Genomic DNA, 24,488 nt, shown 5'->3' on the forward strand with positions numbered 1-24,488 from the left:
CTGTGGTGAAATGAAGAAAATGCTTCAGAAAACGTGTGTAGATTTTTCCATAGAATCATACTGCAATTAAAGATGAGGGTCGCCATCGGAGGTTTCAAAGTTTTCCCTGCCACCCACATATAGGGTGGGTTGGCAAGTCTGTTGTGGTATTGTTGACCGTCCCCCTCAGAGCCCAACAAATTGGAACTATAACTTTTTTTGATCTAATGTGTAGTTTTAGAGATATTTCAATGCCTGTTTATAGCATTCTTCTTTCATCATGCCTGTCTGCGACTCAGTGCCTTCCCTGTGCGGCGAGTAGCAATCTATTGTTTCCATATTGATGTTATAATGTCATGTTTGTGTTTTTATTTTTGAGCATAGAATAAAAGGAAGGGAGCGGACAATGTGGAGCCAGCATATAAGGGTAATCTGCTCTTCTTAACTAGCACTAAAGGGACTGTCATTCTTAACAGCTCTATCTGGAAAATATTACACCATCAACAATCTCACTTGCTTCACTCTATGGCAGACTGCAGGTAGGTCTACAATAGAACCCAGTACAATGGCACTGAATTTGGCGATCTAGAAGCTGATACTACAATCTCTTCACCTTTTACTGGTATAGTTCTGGCCACCAGAATTTTAACTTCTGAGTCAAGTTGCTGCACTACCTCCTGTTTCTGACCCTGACTACAAATAGAGGTTTAGTGAAATGTAAAAGACTATGAACTGTAATTGTAAATATGGGTACAACATGTTCTTTATTGTCCTTGCTCATAGTGTTTATGAAATTACTGAAATTTCTCTTGATGGATATATGCTGATATTATACTGCAGTAGAGCAGCTAAGAAGAAAGTGAAATTGGCTATTTATGCAAAAAATGGGGTGAACTTCCAGCTTCTTCAGGTTAAGTGACAATAATAGCTCTTTGAATGCTGTGTGTCAGTAATGATTTAGGAAACATACAAGCTTTTAGTACAGCAGGAAGTATCTTTGAGCTTCATAAAGTAGCTAGCCATTGTTTTAATTAGGTTGTCCATACTTAACTGGCGAATTATTATTTGCAGAGACATTAATGTTGATTTTAATTTTCTGTAAGGAGTGGAGGATACAGTGCTACTGCAATTGATGGTTTGTTTTAAGACCCAACAGCTTGCAGTGTCTTAGCTGTAAAACCAGTAGTGAGTAGTTCATCTGACCATGCTAACCATAAAATATATTAAGTAATTAAGTGTAGATCATAGGAGAAGAGTATTATATTGCTGAATCATAAAAAATACAATTTATAACAATGTTTAAAGAGAAATTGAAGGAACAATGTTGGCAAGAAATTTATAAAGCATACAGACAGAAAAGTTAATTCTTCCTTAAAATATTCCAAATATTCTTGTTTAGTTCTAACATAAACAGGGGTAGAACCGAACAGAGGATAAGGTATGGATAATCCTTCGGATTAAAGTACCTGCTAGGAAAAGAAAGCATTAGGCAATTAACAGGGCAAGCAGTAGTCAAGAGCAGAACCGCTATCAATATTGTAAAATCCTTCATCTCTTACTATGCTGGTCTAAACTTAGGAGTGTTGGCTTACTTTGTATATTTTCGCTCCTTGTTGCTGTATGGAATTGTTGTCTGGAGGAGAGCGCCTAAAGTAAATAAAATGTCTGAGAAAACACAAGAAAGAAACCAAGTCAGTTCAAAAGAAAATTAAAAACATAAATTACCCACTCGTTCTTCAAATAATCTGAATATCTAGATTAGATTTAAAAGTTCTGTTAGCTATGTGGCTATTTGCAGTGTTCATTTAAAGTGCAGGGTAGCGACTAATGTATGGTAAATAGAAACCAGTATCAAACATATATGTAACTACTTTCTTTGAGAAATAAAGTAAATATAAATCTACCAGTAGAAGATTTCAAACACCAACACGTCCAGGAGCAGACGTGCAGTCTGCACAAACTTTGTTGGTCGTGAATTACAAATTGATGTTGAACAACTAGGTGAAAAGACAAGACCCATTAGGAATCTTTGATAACATGGGGTATTAAATGTAATAGAGGAAAAGAGAACATTTAAAAGTACAGCAGGTTAAACAAGCCACTCGGAATACAGACTTCTAAAGGATGGTATTTTGTGAATGCACAAAAAGAGCAAAGAAGAAATGGATAGATGAAAAAATGGATAGCTGTAGATGGGTCCATGCCTTTAGGAAAGGTAGTTACCACGTAGAAGAAAATCAAACAAATGTTTGCAGGAAAGTGAACAGTATGAACATCAAGAACTTGCGCCAAACATGGAGGGGAAGACTGAAAGGAGAAAGGAATGTACTGAAGGGCTATTAAAGGAAAGGAATCGTAGTAAAACGTTGTGGAAGGGGAAAAGGAAGTGGATAAAGATGAGATGACATGCATTAAAGTGGGAGAGAATTTGTTAGATCAGTGAAAAACCTAAATGGATATAACACTCCTAGAGTTGATGACATATCCATGAGAGTATCCTAGTATGTAGGACACACACAAATACCCACAGACTACTTCAAGAACAACAAAGTAACCCTAGTACCAAAGAAGGCAGGTTCTGACAAATGTGAATATTACCAGTCAGTCAATTAAGAACACCTGCTTGCAGAAAACTGTCAAAAGTTATATATAGAAGAATAGAACGACTGGTAGAAGCCAACCTGGAGGAAGTTCAATTTGGATGTTGGACAAATGCAGAACTGTGCAAGGCAATATTGACCATACAGTTTAATTTGAAAGATAGATTGAAGAAAGTACAACTTACATCCACAGCATTAGCAGATTTAGAAAGAACCCTTTGACAATGTTGCTTGGAACACACAGTCTGTGCAGTTATGAAGTTATGAAGGAAAATATAAGGAGCGAAGGTTGTCTATAATTGTACTGAAACCAGACTGCAGTCATAAGAATTGAAGTGCGTAGAAGGGGGGACAGTAATTGAGAAGAGGGGCTATCCCTCATATTCGTAAGCAGCTGGAAATCACCCTGACTACTGCCAAAAGATTGGCGGGTGCCCAAAGTGGTGTGTTGGAAGAGCTATCGTGAGGTACCTTGAGTACTATCCTCTGCTGTGGATCCTGTCTCTTCTGCAGGAAGTACACAATCTGTCATTACTCAACCACTTTACTGTAAGTGGTGTGTCAATGGTAGAACTAGGCATCCTGTACACAATAGAGTGGTATACCAGGGAAGACTCAGGGTGTTGTAGCGATTCCCATAATCAACAAGTTTAAGGTGCTGTCTTTCACTGAAACTGCAACTGAGCCAGATGGTATCCCTTAGGGAAATTGCTGCATGGCAGCTTTTTGCCTCACAGCTATCTTAGCAGTTCTGTATGCTGACAACTCGCTATGGCCATCTGCTAAGGCAGTTACTTTCACCCCTCACGCAGTACTTCCATTCACGGCTGTCGATCGTGCAAGACACTTTTCCACTATGGTTACTGATTACCAGTACAGAACAATACTTAGCCCTAATAAGGCTTCCTCCAGTCTAGTTTCACAAGTCATCATCCATCCCTTGTAGTATCCACTTCGATTGCTGGTCCGTGCCCACGCCATGAGAAACTGGCCACACGGCAATGCACCAACTTCACCCCCACCCGCGCGCAGCATGTTGGCTGTCACATTTAAAGCCACCCCATGATGTATTCACTCTCATGCTCAGTGCACCGCTAAAGATGTCATTGGCCTCAGTCCTTAGCACAGGGTGGTTCACTCATTTCTGACCCTTACAGTCCACACGACCCTAGCCACTAGTGTAGTGATAGCTAATAACGGCACAGGTCCAGCTGCAGCACCGTCACCCTCTGTGACAGGGCCGGCCTCTGCAGGTATCATAAGCACTTCGGCCCGGGCACCACAAACTGCAGAAACCCTGATCTAGGCACCCAAACACCAATGACCACCGGGCTTAGGCAGAACCAGCTGCTGCTTGGTCTCCCAGTGCCTGTTGATTTGCACTTCCCATTCCTCCCAGCCATTACTCATATGCACCAGCTGTGGGTTATCCATCTTCTTGCAAAGGCTTGTACGGAGCACTGGCACCACCTGAGCCATTCTCTCGATAGCAGCAAATAATCTCTCTGTGTGTGACATACGTCATTGGGTCCTCAATCTCAGCCTGCAATGGGACATGCTCTGGATCTTCACAGTAGCTGACGTCATGACACCATTATCAAAGCAGACTCATTGGACACCACGCTTGCTGCTTGACGTTGCTGGCCAGCACCTCATTGACAGCAACACTGGGAAATTAACTTATTGCACCACTCATTTCACTGTTCTCTTGAAAGTGAAGCAGATTGCATATTCCAACCCATATGCTGACCTCCTGGTGCAATTCTCTCCTCACACGCCCATCCAGCACACCTCAAGAGGTCCGCCCTTCAACTGTATACTACATTGAAACTTCCCCCAGACCATCCGTCTTATGCTGGCCACACCCCCTGGCACCGCATAAACTGAAGATCATCAAGGCTGAGTTCGATAAGCTGCTTGCCGCCATCATGCTGCGTCCTTCGAAGAGCCCATGGACATCCGCCCTTCACCCCACCAAGAAGGATGGCACCTGGCCTTCTTGTGGGGACTGTCAGAAGCTAAACACCCGCAATATAGCTGACCAGTACTCGGTGCAGCTACTTTCTGGCTTTCACCCAGATTCTGGTCACACCTGAGGGCATCCAGAAGACAGTCATCATGCCATTCATACTCTAAGCGAGCACCTTTATGACCTTTAGCTACCTTAATGCTGTCCAAAGGTGGCAGCGCTTCTTGGACATTGACCTGCAAGGCTTGTTCTGCTGTTTCGCTTACCTGGATGATGTACTCATTTTTTCTGTGACACCAGAGGAACACTGTGAGCACATTCACAGCATTTTTGAACATCTTCAGGTCGCTGGCACCATCATTAACACAGCAAAATGCATGCTCGGTGCCTGTGAGGTGGAATTCATGGGTTACTCCATTGCTGACTCACATCCTTAGCCCAACAAGGTACCAGCTATACTTGGTTTTCCATGCCCAAAGGCATTCAAGGACCTCTGCCATTTCCTCAGCGTATTTAACTACTTCTGCCCATATAAGGAATGATGCTGCCATGCAGGAGCTGCTCACTCACCACCGCCCCTCACGACATCAAAACAAAGGGCAACAAGACAGTCCCATGGATGCTGCATATGGAAGATAGCTTCTTAGCCACCAAGCACATTTTAACAGACACCACCATGTTCACCAACTCGACCCCATTGCCCCACTTGCCATCGTGGTCAGTGCCAGTTGGACGGCCATAGGCACTGTCCTGCAGCAGCACTTGGCAACACCTGGCAGCTGCTCTTTCTCTTCTCCATCTAGTGCTCTCACCCAATCAGCAGCACTGCAGGACATATGACAGAGAGCTCCTCGCCAGGAATTGACATCATCACTGACTGCCTCAGCCACACCTGTGCCTTTTGGCTCGTCACTGAACTATGAGGCATTTAACAACACCCAGGAGCATGGTCCAGAACTCATCCAACTCTGCCAGGATGCCATCTCCGGCCTCTGCCTTCAATGCACACTGGCTTCCTGCTCCTACAGCTGTATCTGGTGTGACATATCCATCAGCTCACTGTGTCCCTTCCTACCCGCTGCCTCTTGCATTTGACTGATGACACAACCTGATGCACCCAGGTGTGCACACATCTGCCACTCTGGCAACACAGTGCTTTGTGTGGCCAGATATTTAGAGGGACTGCAGGACACGGGCCAACACCTGCCCCGTCTGTCAGTGCACTGTGGTTAGCTGCCATGTATTTGCCCCGTCACAGCTTTTCAAGACATCAAGCATCACCTCCCTCATGTTCATGTGCACATTGTCAGTCCCCTACCTTCATCTCACAGCTGCCGCTGCCTTTTTACCCTGATGGACAGGTTCGACTGCTGGCCTGAGGCAATGCCAATACCTGACATTACCACCACCACAATAGCAACTGCCTTCTTCTCTACATGGATTGTCCATTCCGACTGCCCATACCATATCACTACGAGCCTCTGTCACCCATTTACATAGGCCCTTTCTTATGTACTGTTAGATCTGTGTGAGATTGAGCTGCACGTGACATCGAGCTGCCACTCAGCTGCTAACTGCATGGTAGAACAGCTCCATCACCTCTTGAAGGCTACCCTCGCCCGCAACAACAGGTGGATCGCTCCCTGCTGCTGGTACTTCTCACTCTCTGCATCACTCACAAATCCAACCTTTAGAAGTCAGCCACCGATTTTGTTTATGGCCAGCTGCTCGCTGTCCCAGATGACTTCATTGAGATTGTTGACCTGCCTATGGATGACATCATTCCTGAGGTTTTTGCTGGCTTTTTGGACTGCATGAACTGCCTGTGACCCACTCTTGCCCAGCTCCCCACCAAATACAGAACTTTAATTCACAGTGACCGTGTGTCATACACCCACATTACACTGTCATCGATGCTCACCAGCCCCCATTCTGACCGCACTCCTGTGGCCCCCACCAGAGCCTGTAATAGGACTGCAGAACGTTCACCTTGCATCTCCATGGCACGCTGAGCAACATTTCGATCCATAGACTGAAGCCTGCCTATATGCTGCCCAACCCCACACAGCCCAGCATGACCACCATCTACGCAACAACCTGCAGTTGCACACTGCCACCACCTATGCCAAATCCTCCTTCAACTCTGACGCACTGCGCCAACAACCCCCGTCACCAAAGCTCTCAAGATGCCTGCCCACAATACTACAGCTAAAAACACCATGGAAAGAGCACTGTGCTATACTGGCACTGCACCTGATCCAATGGCTATCACTAATACAGATGCACAATACGCTCATGACCCTGGTTTTCTACCTCTCCCACAGCTAACAACTGACCAGCGATTTCCCCTCCTGTGCCAACTGCAGGGTACATTCACAATGCCATATCACCACCCCCAACACTTCTGCAACAGCATTATTTCACGTGCTTCCTGCACCACACTCCCGACCTGCCACCACCCATACTGACACGGGTGGCATCGGTGACTCACGGTTGCAGTGTAAGGTGCATGCACTTTCAGGTGTAAAACATGGCCACCCTGTCAACATCACCTTGCAGCCATCTGGCAGTGTCATTGCACCCTTGTCTCCACATTCCCACACTCTGCGCCTGCCCAGAGCTGCGCTCGCAGCATCAAATCCAGGCTCACACTATCTAGGCATGGTACGCCCCCATCCCACCCCCCCCACCCTTCATGCTGCTGCACACTGCCTTGTAGTGGACCAGCACCATTAATGCCACCACCCCCAGCCTTACTGCTGGCACATCACAATGCACCACCATCATCAATTTTCGCTGTCACCACTTAACTCAACAGCACAGCTCCACTTTCGAGGAGAGGGGGGGGGGGGGGGTCAGGTTACTGTGATTTGACCTTCCGCAGCGCAGCTTTCTTGGCAGTTCCATACGCTCACTCGCTACAGATGTCTGCTAAGACAGCAAGTTTCAACCCAAACACAGTAGTTTCATTCACAGCTGCCAATTTTGCTGTGCGACAGGACACTTTATTGCTACAGTTACTGATTAACGGTGCGGAACAATAGCTGCTTCTAGCGAGGCTTCTGCCAACCCAGTTTCACAAGTCTTCGGTTGCTACTTTGTGCCCACACTGTGAGAAACTGGCCATGTGGGGACGCACCTTTTGTGACACTGCAAAATGCCCATGCTACGCTGTCTTTATACCTGGCACGCAGTCACTGAGGATCTTGTGTCCCCACATCACACTCCTGTGCAGACTATAAATTTCACCTTAAGTGCGGATGTCGTAAGTGTGAATATTGTATGGTGAACACTGGGACAAGGCAACAGTTGTCCATCTGTGTCGTTTCTTCTACTGCACCTCACCTGTCAATTGGATTCACATCTTGGAGTGACTGATTTGCATGTTTAAGCCTGAGGCCATTTGTGTTACTCCAGCCACATGCAAACCTGTCCTTTATGTATTTGTAATTTTGTGTTGGAGTGCTTATTAATGGCTGATGACTGCTGCATTCAGCTTGTGTGGGGATGTTTCGGCTGCTTAAGCAATGTCTGTTCTAGACTTATTAGTCCATGCAGCCACACTTACCACCATTGCATTAACACTCCTCGTGGTAAACTACAGAGTTAGCTAATTTTTATTTTCTCAGTTTATTATCCAGTTTGGAGGAGGCGTTCTCTTAAGCAGCATCTTTATTCTTTTTCTTTGTGAGTATTACCCATAAGCATTTCTTACTTCTCGTAAGCTATCTTTCCGTGGATTCAGTACTCTTTTCCTCTTATTTCAAAGGTCCGGTTGGTATGATGTACCTCTCCTTTCTTCTAAAGTGATTGGGGTCCTCCCTTCCAAGGATCCACCCAAGCCTGGCATAAGCTCCCTTCTTTGGGAGTTAGTTACCCATAAAATTGTTGGGGTCCTCCCTTCCTTGGGTACACTCGAACCCAGCATAAGCTGTCTTCTTTGGCGATTGCATACCCATAACTCCCAATTTGAAGTACCTCACCCTCCTTTTGTACTACTTTATTGAATACTTTAGTATGTCCACCTTTCACTTCACCTCATCTTAAGACTTCTCCCTCCATGAAGCTCCCACTATCTCCCTCCCAAACTGTACCCTCCCGAGTTCACGTGTCTAATTTCCTCCCCTCCTAAACTCCATTTTCTCCTTAGTGTTGGCTTGTCATATCTATATCAATCTTATCGGTAGTTCACCCTGCCGTATTCCTCCCTCCCCGTGAAAAAGTGACAAACCTCCTAAATCATCTTTGTTAGTGTATAGTCTTTGTGTGTGTGTGTGTGTGTGTGTGTGTGTGTGTGTGTGTGTGTGTGTGTGTGTGTTTTAGTGTTATATATTGCACAAATCCCACACCTCGCCTATAAAAGTTAAATACAAACCCAACTGCAACACATCAAATTACTACAGAAGTTAACAAAACCATCAGATACGTCATCGATAATCATGACATAACACATCTTGTACCGTGTAACAAGAGTAGCCCATTGTCATTGCCATACATGAAATACCTGCCAGTGCAATCCTACTGTTGTAGGCTGTAAATTCTACTTCATAGGCTGTAAAAAGAAAATACCCTGCGATAAGAACTTTGCATATGTACAGGGGGAAGATAGGTTTGGTACTCCTATTGGTGAAGAAAGGGAAATAGAGAGACGTTATGATTGAAGAAGAAAAGAAGACAGTACCCTCATAGATGGATTCCCTTAGCACCCCTCAACCCGCGGACCCGATCTGGTGTCCGTGGCATTGGAAGGAGGAGTTGTTTGGCATTCCCTACAAAACAAGAACAGAATTGCCATGGCCTCACCATTGAAGACACCCAAAAAAATTGATCCTAACAAACTTCTGTGAAATACAATGGAATAGGCAAGTATATTATTGTCAGCGGTCACTATAATTTCTGTGTTCAGTCTATTTGTTGGTCAGTACATATGAAATGAAATGATCGTATGGCGTTTTTGGCCGGGAGGCCCCATGCGGGGAAGTTTGGCCGCCGTTTTGCAAGTCCTTTTTAGTTGACACCACTTCGGCAACTCTCGAGTCAATGATGATGATGAACACACAACACCCAGTCGTCACGAGGCAGAGAAAATCCCTGACCTCACCAGGAATCGAACCCGGGATCCCGTGCACGGGAAGCGAGAACACTACCGCAAGTCAGTACACAATAGTGGTAGTATCGCAAACCCATGATTAATCCCCCCCCCCCCAAAACAGTTGACAGTATTCATTTACACACTTTCACCATTAAGAATGATCTTTGTTCTTTCCCAAATTCAATTTAATGGTGTCTTATACTGCTTTAATATACTAATATTAAATAATCCCTTTTCTTTGCCACTTTCTGGATTGACCGAGAAACTTGCTTTCATGTGTGGTACATTTAAAACTTTGTAAGGATCGCTGTATAAAGGAAAAAACTTGTGTGTTTATTTCTTCAAATTTGAGCTATGGTGTTCTTTCTTAATTAGTAACAAGTCATCCACATCAGAGTTATGTGTCATGGCTTTTTCATTATACTCACATATCTGTTTACCTGCTGCTCGTTGTAAATTTTCTTTTACAACATTGTCCAAGTTGTCTCTGTGTACATTAATATTATCATCTGACCATTTAACAATTTCAACAGTACCTTGACTATGAATTTGTCTTGCAGTATTTTGATGGGAGATAAACTTTTAGATAAATATGAAAGTACATTAAGTATTGCTTGGGGCTCTGGTGTTTTCTGTGCCCAAGGTATATTCTGTTTGAGCAGTATGTCCTACATAACCTATCGACTTGTTTCATGATCCGTTCACAAGGGCTGTGCATGGTATCTCAAGACAGCAATGAGTCTAATATTTTCCCGTGCTAAAATCTCTTTGAAGGCTTTACTTGCAAACTGTGGGACATTGTCTGTGAACAATCTACGTGGATTTCCTATCTCTGAGAAATATTCCCATAGACATCTGATGACTGTCTCTGTGTTGACATTCTTAATAGGGTAGAATTTAACATATTTAGACCAACACTCCACTAGTACAAATATAAGTCCCCACCCCTCCCTGTCCATGTTGGTAATTGGCCAAAGAAGTCAACTGCAAGGTCATGTATGTCTTTAGGTATTACTGGGTATAACTTATACCTTATTGCTTGATAGTTATCTTCCATATTTTGGCACATTGTACATGTACATAGTACAGACAGTACTTTTTTACTTAAGTTCTTAAAGTAGTCAAGTTTTACCATATGCTGAACACATTTTCATACCCCGGAGTGTCATATCTCTGATGAATAAGTGTAATTAAATCGAGTTCTACAGATGTTGGTATATACAGTCTCCATTTGAATCTTATTTTCTTTGCTCTCCAAAACCAAACATGATTTACCGTAATCCATTCTATCGTAACATTATCATTTGTCTTTCCTTCGTCTAACGTATTCCACATATCCCCCAAACATGGATCATCACTGATGCCCTTCTTCATTCTTAAGGCTAGGTTTCTCACGTCATTATTAGTATAACTTACTGATAAAAAATTAATGTTGAAGGTAACTGCAGGACCTTCTGTTCTTACCAAATCATTCATGCCCAATTGTAGGCGTGATAATGCATCCAAAACTACATTTTGCGAACCTTTTAGATACTTAGTTTCAGTGTGATATATTTGCAATAATAGTACCTAACGTATTAAGCTGCTATGTAGTAGTTGACTTTCCATAAGGAATGCTGATACTTGGTGATTAGTATACATTATTATTTTATATCTCCAAATTAGAGTTTGAAATTTTCTTGATACTTCCCGCTATAGCCAGTAATTCTTTCTCTGTTTCTGTGTAGTTCAGTTCATGTTCGTTTAGAGTTTGGCTCGCAAGAGCTAGTCTAGTATGTTCTCCCATGAAAATACCCCACAGTCACTGAAACAACTCACTTGCTATTTCATACTGTGAGTCATCAGTACTTAACTTAAAAGGTTTGTCCATCTGTGGGTGTTTTAAAATGAGTGCCTCTACTAGAGCTACTTTAATCTCATTAAAGGCCTTAGACACTCTGTTACCCCCAGTCCAATAACATATGTCGAATATATTTCGTATAGAATCCTGCCAGTCCCAGAAATGCTTTCAATTTTTCATACTTTTAGGCTCTGTACATTCTTTTATGGCTCTTATCCTGTCCAAATCTGCTTTTATTCCATTGTCTTACCACATGTCCACGAAACTTAAGTCCTTCTCTCCAAAAAATCGATTTTGACAGTCTTTTGCCGATACCTTTAACGTAACACCTTAATGTTCTAACCAATAAATCACAATGTTCTTCCTACGTCTTGGACACTAGAATATGTCATCTGCGTAGATTATTAGTTCTTTTTATAAATCTTTACCCAGCCCAGCATCCGAGGCTCTTATGAATACTGGCACTGAGAGATTTAATCCAAAAGGTAACAATCCAAATTGGTATGACGTACCCTCATACAAAAAAGCAGTAAATTTCTTTCAGTTCTAATCAAGTCTGACGTGTCAGTACCCATATGTGAGATCCATCAAGGGAAAGTGCTTTGCTTGCTCTAATTTCATCAATATTTCATCTATACTGACTGGTCGAGCTCTTTCAGGCTCTATGTGCTTATTTAGATGTACCCCTCTCCCCGCTGCCCTGTCGCTTTATGCTCTACTAATAACAGGTTACTGCATACCCTAGAACTCCTTTCTATTATTTCTCCTCCTAACATTTTATTAACCTCCTCTTGTATGGCTGGTCATACACTTAATGGTACCAGATATTGTTTATGGAAAAAGGCAATTCATCATTGAACGTAAAACTACATATGTAGTTATCAGGTCTTGTGGTGTATCTGAGAAAGATTTGCTGTACTTCATCAATATGTGGTATAATCATTTTTCTGTAACTCAGTTAACAGACCAGATTGATAAGCTTTCATCCTAATTAGTTCTTGCAGCGTATTTTGTGTATCCAGAGTGCTCTCTGTATCCATCACAGTGCTTTTCGCTACTAGGTGGTTTCGCTATATGTGTTGGTGTTTTCAGTAATCTTCCCAATAAATGTTACTACAAATACTTGGCCATAATAAGTACATGTTAATATCTTTGCTGAAAAATCCAGAATTACTTTAAATCTTATCAGCCAATCAATATCTTGTAACAACTGCAAATTTACATTAGGCACTACTGCATAAACATAAACATAAAATTGTGTAATGTTATTGGTAACTGCACTTCATGCTTATCTTGCTTTGCTTCCAGTTATTCCTACTATGCATACCCCAATAACTGGAAGTATTGGATACTTTCTCTTATGTTTTAATACTTCGAACAAAGACTCAGATAAAATAGAAATTTCACCTACACTCACTTCCTGATTGTCAGTTATTTCTGAAATTATTGGTGTAGTAAACTCCATACCGTTTCTTTGTCTTCTTCAGTGAGTAAATAATTTTTTAGTTGTGTTGCCTCACTAAAGGCAACCAACTGTTTATCATTATGGGCCTATACTTAGTTGGACACACCCTGAATTATGACATCTTAACCAAGACATTGATTGTTTTCCAGTACTGGTGTTAGGTTTGTCGAAAAAGGCTGCCCTGTTCTAGCACTTTCCTTTATGCCACTGTTTTTAAATTTTGTATAACAATGCTGCGTACTTCCTGTCTTTGTTGTTCACATTTATTACTCTGACTTTTATTTACCTGACAATAATTCAACTCTCATTTTTTCCTTGTATTTTTAGGTAAATTTACCTCCTTCCTGGCACATATGCTCGTGACTGTGATTATTGCACGTATTATTCATCATATCTAGATTTTCAGCAAATGACAGCAATTCATTCATGGTAAACAAACCTCTTATAACATTTCCTTTCTTACATCTTACCAGTACCTTTCCCAGATGCATTTCGTCTATTGCGTTACCTAAATACTTAGGTCTTGTTTGATACCATTCAGTATACTTTTTGAAACTACCTCATGAAATGTTTCAGGTCTAATAATTCTAGTGTAAATTTCTCTTTTATTATTTGAGACCAATATTTACACTAATTTATTCTGAAAATTGTCCCGTAAAGTAAACTCTTTAGAGTCGGAGTTTTCCCCACTCAACATTGGATGTACTACCCTACCTCATGTGGTTCAAACTTTCAAAAATGCTTACAAAACTTCATTCCGCTTCCCAACTGTAATTCCTCTAATAGTGTTGTTGCATTGAAAGATTTGCCTTTAATTTGACTTTCTGATAATTCCCTTGTAGTTTCTGCCAATTCATACCATTGTCATTTAAACTTATTGGTATTGTTAGTGACTACCTCCTCAGAAAGCTGACCATTTCCTAAAGTATGTGAAATTCCTGGTCTAACCATGCTTGTATTTTTTTCACCAAACCTGAATGTAACTCGTGGGAATATGTGGAATTTCTGTTGTCACTTCTCTGCCCTAAAATTTCTTTGCATGCTTGCGTATCTGTCATCTGATCTTTTACCAACTTACATTGTGTTTCTGTACATGCACATTTTTAGTCCAAGCTCTATGTTGACGTACATGATACATGCCCTTCCATGAATGGCATGGATCAGTGTAGCATTTTACATAGTTCAGTGGTGAATTAAGGAACCTTCCTACACCATGTTATTTGTTTCAATAAAGTAAGGAACACTCCTACAGCAGCAAGGGGCAGGAAAGGACACCAGATGCACACAGTATGTATGCCTGGTGGACTCATTCAACATGTTGAAGAAGCTATTACATCAGCCTTGAGGGAACAGGGTGCAACCAACTGGAGATTGTGGAGCATATTGGAACAAATGATGCCAGTCATCAAGGCTCCAAGGTCACACTTGAGTCATTCCAGTGGATGACAGAGAAGGTTGAGAAGACCAGCCTTGTGTACCGAGTTCCAACAAAGCCCACAATATGCTGCATTATCCCCAGAATTGATCATAGCCTTTCGGTTCTCAGTCAAGTAGGACTGAGCCAGACACTTTGAAGGTTTTGTGACAAGTTAGGCTGTGGCTCCCTGGACTTGGACCATGGATTGACCATACTTGACCCTGAAATGGGTCGTGTGTGCACTACATATCAGAGGCTTCTACTCAGGTAGCTCAATGTGTATCAGGTGCACACAAGCATTTTGTTTTAAATTTAGGTGACTGTTCATCCACTCCAGATAATGATAGCTGCAGGAAACCCAGAAGTATCAGTGTAATATCGAAAGAAATGCCCCTCTCAGATGAGAGTATTAAAATCCTAATGGTTAACCACCAAAGCATTAGCAGCAAACTGCCAGAGTTTGAAGTGCTCCTGAAAAGCAATGCAGCTCACATAATACTAGGGACGGAAAGCTGCTTGAAATCTGAAATTGATAGGAGTGAGATTTTTGGTAAAAATTTGAGTGTGTATGTGTAGCAATAGACAATAAACTCAGTCCACCAAGATAGAAATTGAAGCTGCATATGAGATTGTTTGGGCAACACTCATTATCAGGGGTTGGTGTAAAATTATATTTGGATCCTTCTGTCACCCACCAGACTCATTTCCTGATGTAGCTGTAAACTTTTGAGAAAAACCTCAGTTTACTTGTAAATATGTTCCACTATCATACTGTAATCATTGGTGGAGACTTTAATCATCTACCAATTAAGTGAGAAAATTAAAATTTTGTTAGTGGTGGGTGTGATAAAGATGTTCCAGTTTACTAAATGCCGTCTCTGAAAATACTTTGAAAAGATATCTTTTTGAGGATATCCACATTGAAACTGGTATCAGTGATCATGACACGGTTGTATCAACAATGATTAACAAATTACAAAACTTGAAACTTTCTGCACCGATCTGGAGCATGTAGAGCAACTCTGGCTCAAGTTTAGAAGAATAGTTGACCACACATTGGATAGATATGTATCAAGTAGAACAGCTCATAATGGAAGGGAACTTCCATAGTACACAGTCACTGTAAAGAAACTTAGGTTACTGCATAATAGGTGTAGAACAAAGTGTCGGGCTATAGATACAGAAATGCTGAATGAAATGCATTTGGACCTCGAGAGCAATGTGTGGTGCCTTCAGTGGCTATCATAGCAGAATATTGTCTAGTGATCTTCCACAGAACCCAAAGAAATTCTGGTTGTATGTAAAGGCTGTTAGTGACACCAAAGTTAGTGTCCAGTCCTTTGCCAATAAGACAGTAACTGAAAATGAGTGTAGCAAAACACAAGCTGAAGTGCTTAACTCCATTTTCAAAGAAAATCCCAGGAGAATTGCCCCAGTTTAATCTTCATGCCACTGAAAAGATGAATGAAATGAGTGTCAGTGGTGTTGAGAAACAGTTGAAATCGTTAAAATTGAACAATGCACCAGGGCTGAATGGAACCCCTATCAGATTCTGTACTGAATTTGTGGGCTGAGTTAGCCCCTCTTCTAAGTGTAATCTGTCATAGATCCCTTGAACAGAAAACTGTGCCCACTTCTTGGAAGAAAGCACAGGTCACTCCTGTCTTTATGACATCCGTCCATCCTTGAAGGATGGTGGTGTAGCATAGTTGGTTCAGACTCTGCAACATCTGCTATGGCTGAAAAGTCCCACTCAAGAGTGGCAGTCTACTGCAGTTTGGGCACTTGAAATGTGAAGGACTTCCACCAGAGGCCACTTTCTCCTTCCGTCTTTCCCTCTTCCTGATGTCATCTTCCATGTGTTCGTTCTCTGAAAGCTCAACCCCACTGCACAGCGTGTCGCCACTTGACACTGTCACCAGCTGTATTGTCCCACTGACTTGGATCAGTGCTGACCTTGGTCAGATGTCTCACGCAGACATCCTTGAAGCTGGTCTCTCACCCTCCTGAAGTTCCTTGTACAACACTTTTTTCAGTATTCACTCAGGATCCATGTGCCTGACATGTCCCAGGCACCTTAGGCTGCAGTGGCTCAGGAGTACATGAATGCTGGTTGTGCTTGCGAGCCATAATACATCGGTATAGGGTATTCTATCCTTCCAAGAGATCTGAAGGATTCTCTGGAGATAAGGAAGAGGGAAGCTGTTCAGTCGGTATTCGTGTGTAGCATAATAGAAGTGATCGACAAAACTGCCATCCATTATCCTTGACATTGATTTGGTGCAGAATCTTAGAACATACCCTAAGCTAAAACATAATTAGATTCTTGAACAGAATGACCTCCTCAGTGCCAAACAGCATGAATTCTAGAAAAAAAATTGATCATTTGAAACCCAACTTTCCACATGTCTCACCAACTTTGCACTTTTCTAACATTACATACTGAAAGCTTTGGATCAAGGCAGTCTGTAGATGATGTATTTCTTGATTTCATAAATGCATTTGACTGAGTACCACATCTATGTTTATTGTCAAAAGTACGGTCATATGGAGTATCAAGTGAAATTTGTGACTGGATTGAGAACATTTTGATTGGCAGACAATGTTAGTAGTAGCCACAGACTTTTTGCAGCTGAAGCAATTATCTATGATGAAGTACCATCAGAGAGAATCTACATAAATATTCAGTCAAATCTTGATACAGAAATGTAAAATTGTGCACTTCACAAAATGAAAAAAAAGTAGTAGTATATGACTATAATATCAATGAGGCATTGTTGTAATTGGCCAACTTGCACAAATACTAGATGTAACACTTTGTAGGAATATAAAATGGAATTATCTCATACGTTCAGTTGTGGATAAAGCAGATGGTAGACTTTGGCTTATTGGTTCAATACTGGAGAAATGCAGTCAGTCTACAAAGGAGGTTGCTTGCAAATCACTCGTGTGACTGGTTTTAGAATATTGCTCAAGTGTGTGGGACCCATACCAAATAGGACTAAAAGAGGATTTACAGGCATCATGAATGGTCACAGGTTTGTTTGATCGGTGGGAGAATGTCACAGAGATACTGAAGAAAATGAACTGGAAGATTCTTGAAGATAGATGTAAACTATCCCAAGAAAGTCTGTTAACAAAGTTTCAAGAACCAGCTTTAAATAGGAATGTACTACAACGCCCTATGTATGGCTCACATAGGGATCATGAGGATGTTGTTGTTGTGGTCTTCAGTCCTGAGACTGGTTTGATGCAGCTCTCCATGCTACTCTATTCTGTGCAAGCTTCTTCATCTCCCAGTACCTACTGCAACCTACAACCTTCTGTACCTGTTTAGTGTATTCATCTCTTGGTCTCCCTCTACGATTTTTGCCCTCCACGCTGTCCTCCAATACTAAATTGGTGATCCCTTGATGTCTCAGAACATGTCCTACCAACCGATCCCTTCTTCTAGTCAAGTTGTGCCACAAACATCTCTGCTACCCAATCCTATTCAATATATCCTCATTAGTTATATGATCTACCCATCTAATCTTCAGCATTCTTCTGTAGCACCACATTTCAAAAGCTTCTATTCTCTTCTTGTCCAAACTAGTTATCGTCCATGTTTCACTCCCATACATGGCTACACTTCATACAAATACTTTCAGAAATGACTTCCTGACACTTAAATCTATACCTAATGTTAACAAACTTCTCTTCTTCAGAAACGCTTTCCTTGCCATTGCTAGTATACATTTTATATCCTCTCTACTTCGACCATCATCAGTTATTTTGCTCCCCAAATAGCAAAACTCCTGTACTACTTTAAGTGTCTCATTTCCTAATCTAATTCCCTCAGCATCACCCGATTTAATTTGACTGCATTCCATTATCCTCGTTTTGCTTTTGTTGATGTTCATCTTATATCCTCCTTTCAAGACACTGTCCATTCCGTTCAACTGCTGTTCCAAGTCCTTTGCTGTCTCTGACAGAATTACAATGTCATCGGCAAACCTCAAAGTTTTTATTACTTCTCCATGGATTTTAATACCTACTCCGAATTTTTCTTTTGTTTCCTTCACTGCTTGCTCAGTATACAGATTGAATAACATTGGGGAGAGGCTACAGCCCTGCCTCACTCCCTTCCCAACAACTGCTTCCCTTTCATGTCCTTTGACTCTTATAACTGCCATCTGGTTTCTGTACAAACTGTAAATAGGATAAGATTAGAATAATTACTGTATGCACAGATGCATTCAATCATTGTTCCTGTACTGTGTGCGTGAATGCAATGGGCAGAAACCCTGATAACTGGTACAATGAGACATGCCCTCTGCTATACATCTCACATTGGTTTGCAGAGTTTAGATGTAGACAATCCAATTTTTACATTGAGCAATCAGTAAAGAAATACAGGGAGAAATTTGGAGAGGGAGTTAAGGTTCAAGAAGGAGAAATGAGAACTCTTTATAAAGTGTGCCAATGATGTAGTAATTCTGGTCAAGATGGCAAAGGACTTGTACAATCATTTGAACAGAATGGTTAGTGTCTTGAAAAAGAGGTTATTAGATGAACAGCAACAGAAGTAAAACCAGGATGTTGCAGTGTGGTTACATCAGGCAATAATGAGGGAATTAGGTTAGGAAATGAGACGTGATAGGTAGTAGCTGAGTTTTACTATCCGGGCATCCAACTAACTGATGTTGGCAGAATTAAAGAGGATATAAAATGCAGACTAGCAATAGCAAGGAAAGCTTTTCTGATAAAGGGAAATATGTTAACACTTTAATATAAATTCGACTGTAAGGGAGTCATTACCGAAAATATCTGCGTCAAATGTAACCTCACGTGGAAGTAAAATGTGAATGATAGACAGTTGAAACAAAAAGAGCACAAATCTTCTGAAATGCAAAGATGTACTATCCATCCAAAAAGTTCTGAGACCAATGCAACCATGGTGTACAGGTAACTTGAATGCTATAACTATAGTGACAGCTTGAGGTAACAACTGTCAACAACAGATGTGCATTTGATAAGTGAGTTGTAAGGCAGTCGGAATTGAGGAGGAGATATGTGATTGTGGCGTGTCAACATTGTTATCACAAATCACAATGGAGCAACATCTCTACATTGAGTGCTGAAGATGTTTTTAGAATTTTTTGAAGAAGAGAAAAGTGTGTGCAATCTTTGTCTGACCAAAAACAGTGATATGTAATGCCTGCCAAGACTTGATTCAAATGGAAAAAGCGACAGTTCTTTTCTGGAAAAAATCATCACAGTTGACAAGACTTGGACAAACAACAGAGTGCAGAAATTCATATGGAGGGTCAGTGCTTTGATGACATAAGCAGAATTCAAGTCGACATGGTGCACAAGTTGAAAAACATCACAAAGAAAGACTTGCATAGTTTCACATGGTTGTAGGAACATTCTGTGTGTCTTACTCAAGTGAGGGAATACTATGTAGAACACCTGAAGTATTAAAACTGCCGTCTTAACTTTTCTCTGTTTTTTTATTAACCCAGCCTCAAAATTTTTTGACCTGACAGAGTATGATAATCAATAAAGAGGTACTGAATGACATTAGGTATAAAAGATCTTTGTGGCACAAGATTACTAAAAGAAAGGATAGATTAATGGGATATATCCTGAAGCATCAAGGAAAGTTAATTTGGTAGTGAATAGAGATATGGAGGATAAAAATTGTAGAAGGGGGCCAAGCAGGTTCAAATGGATGTAGGTTGCAGTATATGTGCATAGATGAAGAAACTCGTGCAGGACTGACTAGCTTGGAGAGGTGTATCAAACATGTGCTTTAACACCAGCATTATAAATTGGAGTCATCTAGTGTAACCAAGGAAACAACAGATTTTTTTCGGATTAGTAGCCTTCTTTCTAATTTAATTGATTCAAATTAACTGGCAAAAGTATGAATAATACAAAGCATTATAGTGATATTTTGTTAATACAGAATATAGGTTGATAGTATTTTGTTATGTATATTTTGACTCATGTATGGAATACAATGAATTGATAAATAAATAAATGCAAGATACATACAGCCAGAAATGAAGTTTTAAATACAAGATTTATTAAAGAACTAGAGAAGATCATCATTAAGCAAAAAGCATAAATGACACGGATCTGACAGCTTGTTGTGTAAACATTTTAACTTTTTTCTGAAGCACTGAAAGCTAAGGCAAAGAACACACATGAAATCCAAGGATATAAACAACATGTAAGTACACCAATACTCGCAAACAAAAGAGGTAGCTAACTGATGTGTGAAAAGAATAATAATGTTCATAGATTTCAGACATGGTCCTTGTGTTTGTAGTAGCTCTAGATACATCATTAGCAACCTATCACCACATGCACAATTAAATACATAAATCAGCTAACAAGTTGCTTTGGTCCTCCCCTCTTAAATGTAATATACCAACTCCTTTTGTTATGTTCTTCATTTATGTGGCCTTATTGACTATATTTGATGTACAGTTATTGAGGGTATTTTAATTCCATTTTTGAAACTACAAGTAAATGCGTGTTTTGTCACCAAATGCATTTTGTCTTATTAAAATAAAACATCTAATGAAAGATATATAGAATTTGGCATGTTTCCAAAATTGAGAAACAGTTTGTTACAAGATGATTTTAAGTTAGAGTATTTCATGCCTGAGTTTTTGGTCCCATTCGGAAACACTATCTGCTTTCATGTTTATGGACTATTTTTTCATTTTGTACTGTTGTTTCTGGCCTAATCCCACAATTCTTTGCAGAACTACACATTTTTTAATGTTAAGCACAACACAATGTAGTACTATCATTGTGTATTTAGTATCGTTCTTGCTAAATATGTATTGTTTGTTTTTATGTAGTGTTGCTGACTTGCCATTACTTCTTCTTCACTCTAAAACTGTGCTGCTTTCTTTTCAGTTTTTCATTTGTGTTTCATTTAATTTAATTATGTTAATGTGTATTTATTTAATGTGTAAGAGAAATGAAGGGTGTAGTGATGGAGTTGAAAACCTAAGTGATAATAGATAGTGGAGGGCGGAGGCAAAAATGCTGAACAATAAATTCAAAGTAGTCAGATGGTGAGTGAGTTGGAGGAAAAGGGTGAGGAGCAAGAGGTGAAATGAAATGGGGAGGGCGGGGAGTGGAGGAAGGTGCACGGACAAAGAGTGGAGGATGTAAAAAGGAAGTTTTTTTTTCTTCCCTTTTTTCTATGTGATTTTTCAATTACGTTGTACTGTGTCTGGTTTCCAGTATTTATTCAACCACTGAGTAACTGTTCATTGAAAGTTAATGCTTTGTGTTTATGGAAGATTTTTGGAAAGAGAATAACACACAGTGACAAACTGGAAAAAAAAAGTTTTAGATTGAAGAAAAACTAATACAAGCTGGCAACACTACACAAAACACACAATTAAGCCAGAACCAACAATGCAAAACGAAACAATAGCCCAAAAAGGTGCAAGGGGACACAGTTTCCTCATGAGAGCAAAAACCCAGGCATCAAATACTGTAACTAAAAATCAGCATCTTGTAACGGACTGTTTCTCAATCTAGAAAGCACATCAAACCGTAAATGTTTTTCATTATAGGCTGTTGATATTTTATTTTGGCAAGACAAATGAATCTGATGACAAAACACCCATTTTCTGGTAGTTGCAAAGGTGGAATTGAAATACTGTTTGCATTCCATGTATCTGAAATTGACTAGTATTACTTTGAACTGCTTTTATGTGTATATTGGTAATAAGTTAAGGTCTTTCTCTTTACAGGTTTGCTGGCCAAACATTGTCCTCAAAGTCACTTGTTTTAATAGTAGTAAAAATGCTTCAAGATAGCTCTGTAAACTTGATTGTTAGTTGTGAAAAAATTGTAATTGGATCAATGTTGTTAAATGAAGTGAAAGGGCATTTGCGGAAGTAGTATTTCTGTATTGACTTAAAAAGAAAGCCCAGCCAGTTTTGTGTACATGTCTTTGTATTGTTTTGCTTCTGTTCAAATAATGTGAACTCCATCATCTAAGTTATTTACATTCCAACATTTGCCATGACAGAGAGAGAATAATGTAAAATTTATTTTAAGGTAATTTTTATATCTTTATTGTAGAGAAGATTGTCTAAAAGAGTTGTGTTGTTGTGGTGAATGCATACACACTTGAGACTTGCCTCTCTGTTGTAAGTTTCAATTGTATCATTATGTAGAAGATACCAGAACCTGTTACTTTCATTATTCATTCCTGCTTCAATTTTTTTGTACTAAAATTATTTACAACATGAATTAGATTGAGAGTGTTAGACTATATTTGTGACAAAGACTCCTTTACTTATTTAATTACCTGTCACAACTACAAGCCAAATGCGCTGTAATTGTTAGTATATATGTAATAGAATAATTTTAATAGCAGGCCTGAAATAATTACAATAAGACTAAACAATGTACAATCCATATCCAAAAGTAGTGCAAATTGACAGTCACTGAATGGTCACTGAATGAATAGAAAAATAAATAACAGAAGCATAAAACATGGTACGGAGTGATTCTGGTAAACTAAAGTGGACTACTTTCAGTGTGTATTACCAGTTTTGATCAAAGGCAGTGAGATGTGAACTTTAAATGCAGAAACCATTCAAAAACTAAGATTTGCTTAGTAAACAGTTGTGAACATCTTAAAGAGGCAGGAAAACAAAGAAATGGATCAGATGACCGACTGGATTGGGAGACTTAAGCACGACTGTAATGAAAATGACATGAAGATGGACTGTAATGAAAATGATATGGAGGTGGATGGCAGATGTAGTCAGATGGATAGATGGTACATGGATTTAAGTGAGTTTGTTGTTTCATACTGAGCCTGTGATCTAGTGCAACCTGTTTAGGTGGCATTAGAAGATTGCAAGGACATGGATGTACATAGTTGAAGACGGTAATTTGTGCAAAAATCTAAAAGATCAATAGACATCCAGTTTTTTTAAAAAAGAATTGAACTCCCATGTATAAAACAGCTTTAAACTTCTGATTACTTTACAGATATTGAATACTAATTTTTGTTCTCCCTGGAAGCTGTTAGATAGGCAACCTTCAGTGGGTGCCAGGAACCAAGATAGTCGTTTAGCAACGTTGACACTTTTACCCAGTGGTGGATGTGAGATTGCTGCCACTGCAGCACATAATACTGCTGATGAACATCATCGTATACATCATAAATAGCAGACATTATTTCAAGCAGTGCAGATTTGGCTATTTCTTTACTTTGCTTAAATGAAACATACAATTCACCATTATTTTTCAGTCAGTCACTCCTTATATAACACAATAGAGATTTTTCCAAGGCAATAAATAGTAATAACAATAACAATGTTATTAAAGTACAACAGTTCTGCAAGTTTACTAGGGGGGAGTGATTGGGAGACAGGAGAAAAGATAGTGTGGGAGAGAGGGAAGGGAAATGGTGATGGACAGCTCAGATGGAGGAAGCAGGTGTATCGTGCAGGTACATGGGAAGGGGAGGCAGCAGGTGAACACGATAGGACTGCAAAACCGGGCACAGAGGAAGGGGGACTGTTAAATAGAATGTGTGGGTGCAGTGGCTTAGCGGAGATTGAGGCCAGGAGTATTATGGGATTGAAGGATCTATTGCAAAGGTAACTCCCAGGAAAATCTGGTGCTGGGGGCAGCATAAAGATGCCACATGTTGCGAAGAAGCTATTGAACTGGAGCATATTGTGTTCAGCAGCATGTGCCGCAACTGGGCAGTCAACTCTGTTCTTGGCCTCAGTTTGGTAATGCTTGGTGGTCATGTCCACATAAAATGCTATGTAGAAATAGCAGCAAATCTGGCAACTCACAAGGCTCCATTTATAGGTGACCCTTTCTCTGATGAGATAGGATAAGTCCGTGATAGAACTATGCACCTTAGTCTTCCCCAGGGTTATGACCCATTTGGCAGGGGGTTAGGAGTGGGTGTGAGAGAGGAATGAATCAGGATATTGCATAGATTGTGTGGACAGTGGAAGGATTGTGGGTAGGATGTAGCTCATTTCTAGGCATGATGATAGATAATCACAGTCCTGGTTAAAAATATGGTTCAGCTGTTTCAGGTGGGGTGATAGGGATGCCCATTGCTGATGGC

General features: G+C 40.4%; 1 protein-coding gene across 1 annotated transcript in view; it reads left to right on the top strand.

Annotated features, from left to right (window-relative positions):
- LOC126281547 (AP-3 complex subunit beta-2) overlaps window positions 1–22,881 on the top strand; it is a 223,057-nt gene extending 200,176 nt beyond the window's left edge. Inside the window, exon 19 of the mRNA XM_049980608.1 lies at window positions 22,132–22,881. Coding sequence (XP_049836565.1) covers window positions 22,132–22,282 — 151 coding nt within the window. The 3' untranslated portion in view covers window positions 22,283–22,881. The remainder of the gene's footprint in view (window positions 1–22,131) is intronic.
- The last annotated feature ends 1,607 nt before the right edge of the window (window positions 22,882–24,488 follow it).

This window comes from Schistocerca gregaria, chromosome 7 (genome assembly GCF_023897955.1).
Source record: "Schistocerca gregaria isolate iqSchGreg1 chromosome 7, iqSchGreg1.2, whole genome shotgun sequence".
Lineage (NCBI taxonomy): Eukaryota > Metazoa > Arthropoda > Insecta > Orthoptera > Acrididae > Schistocerca > Schistocerca gregaria.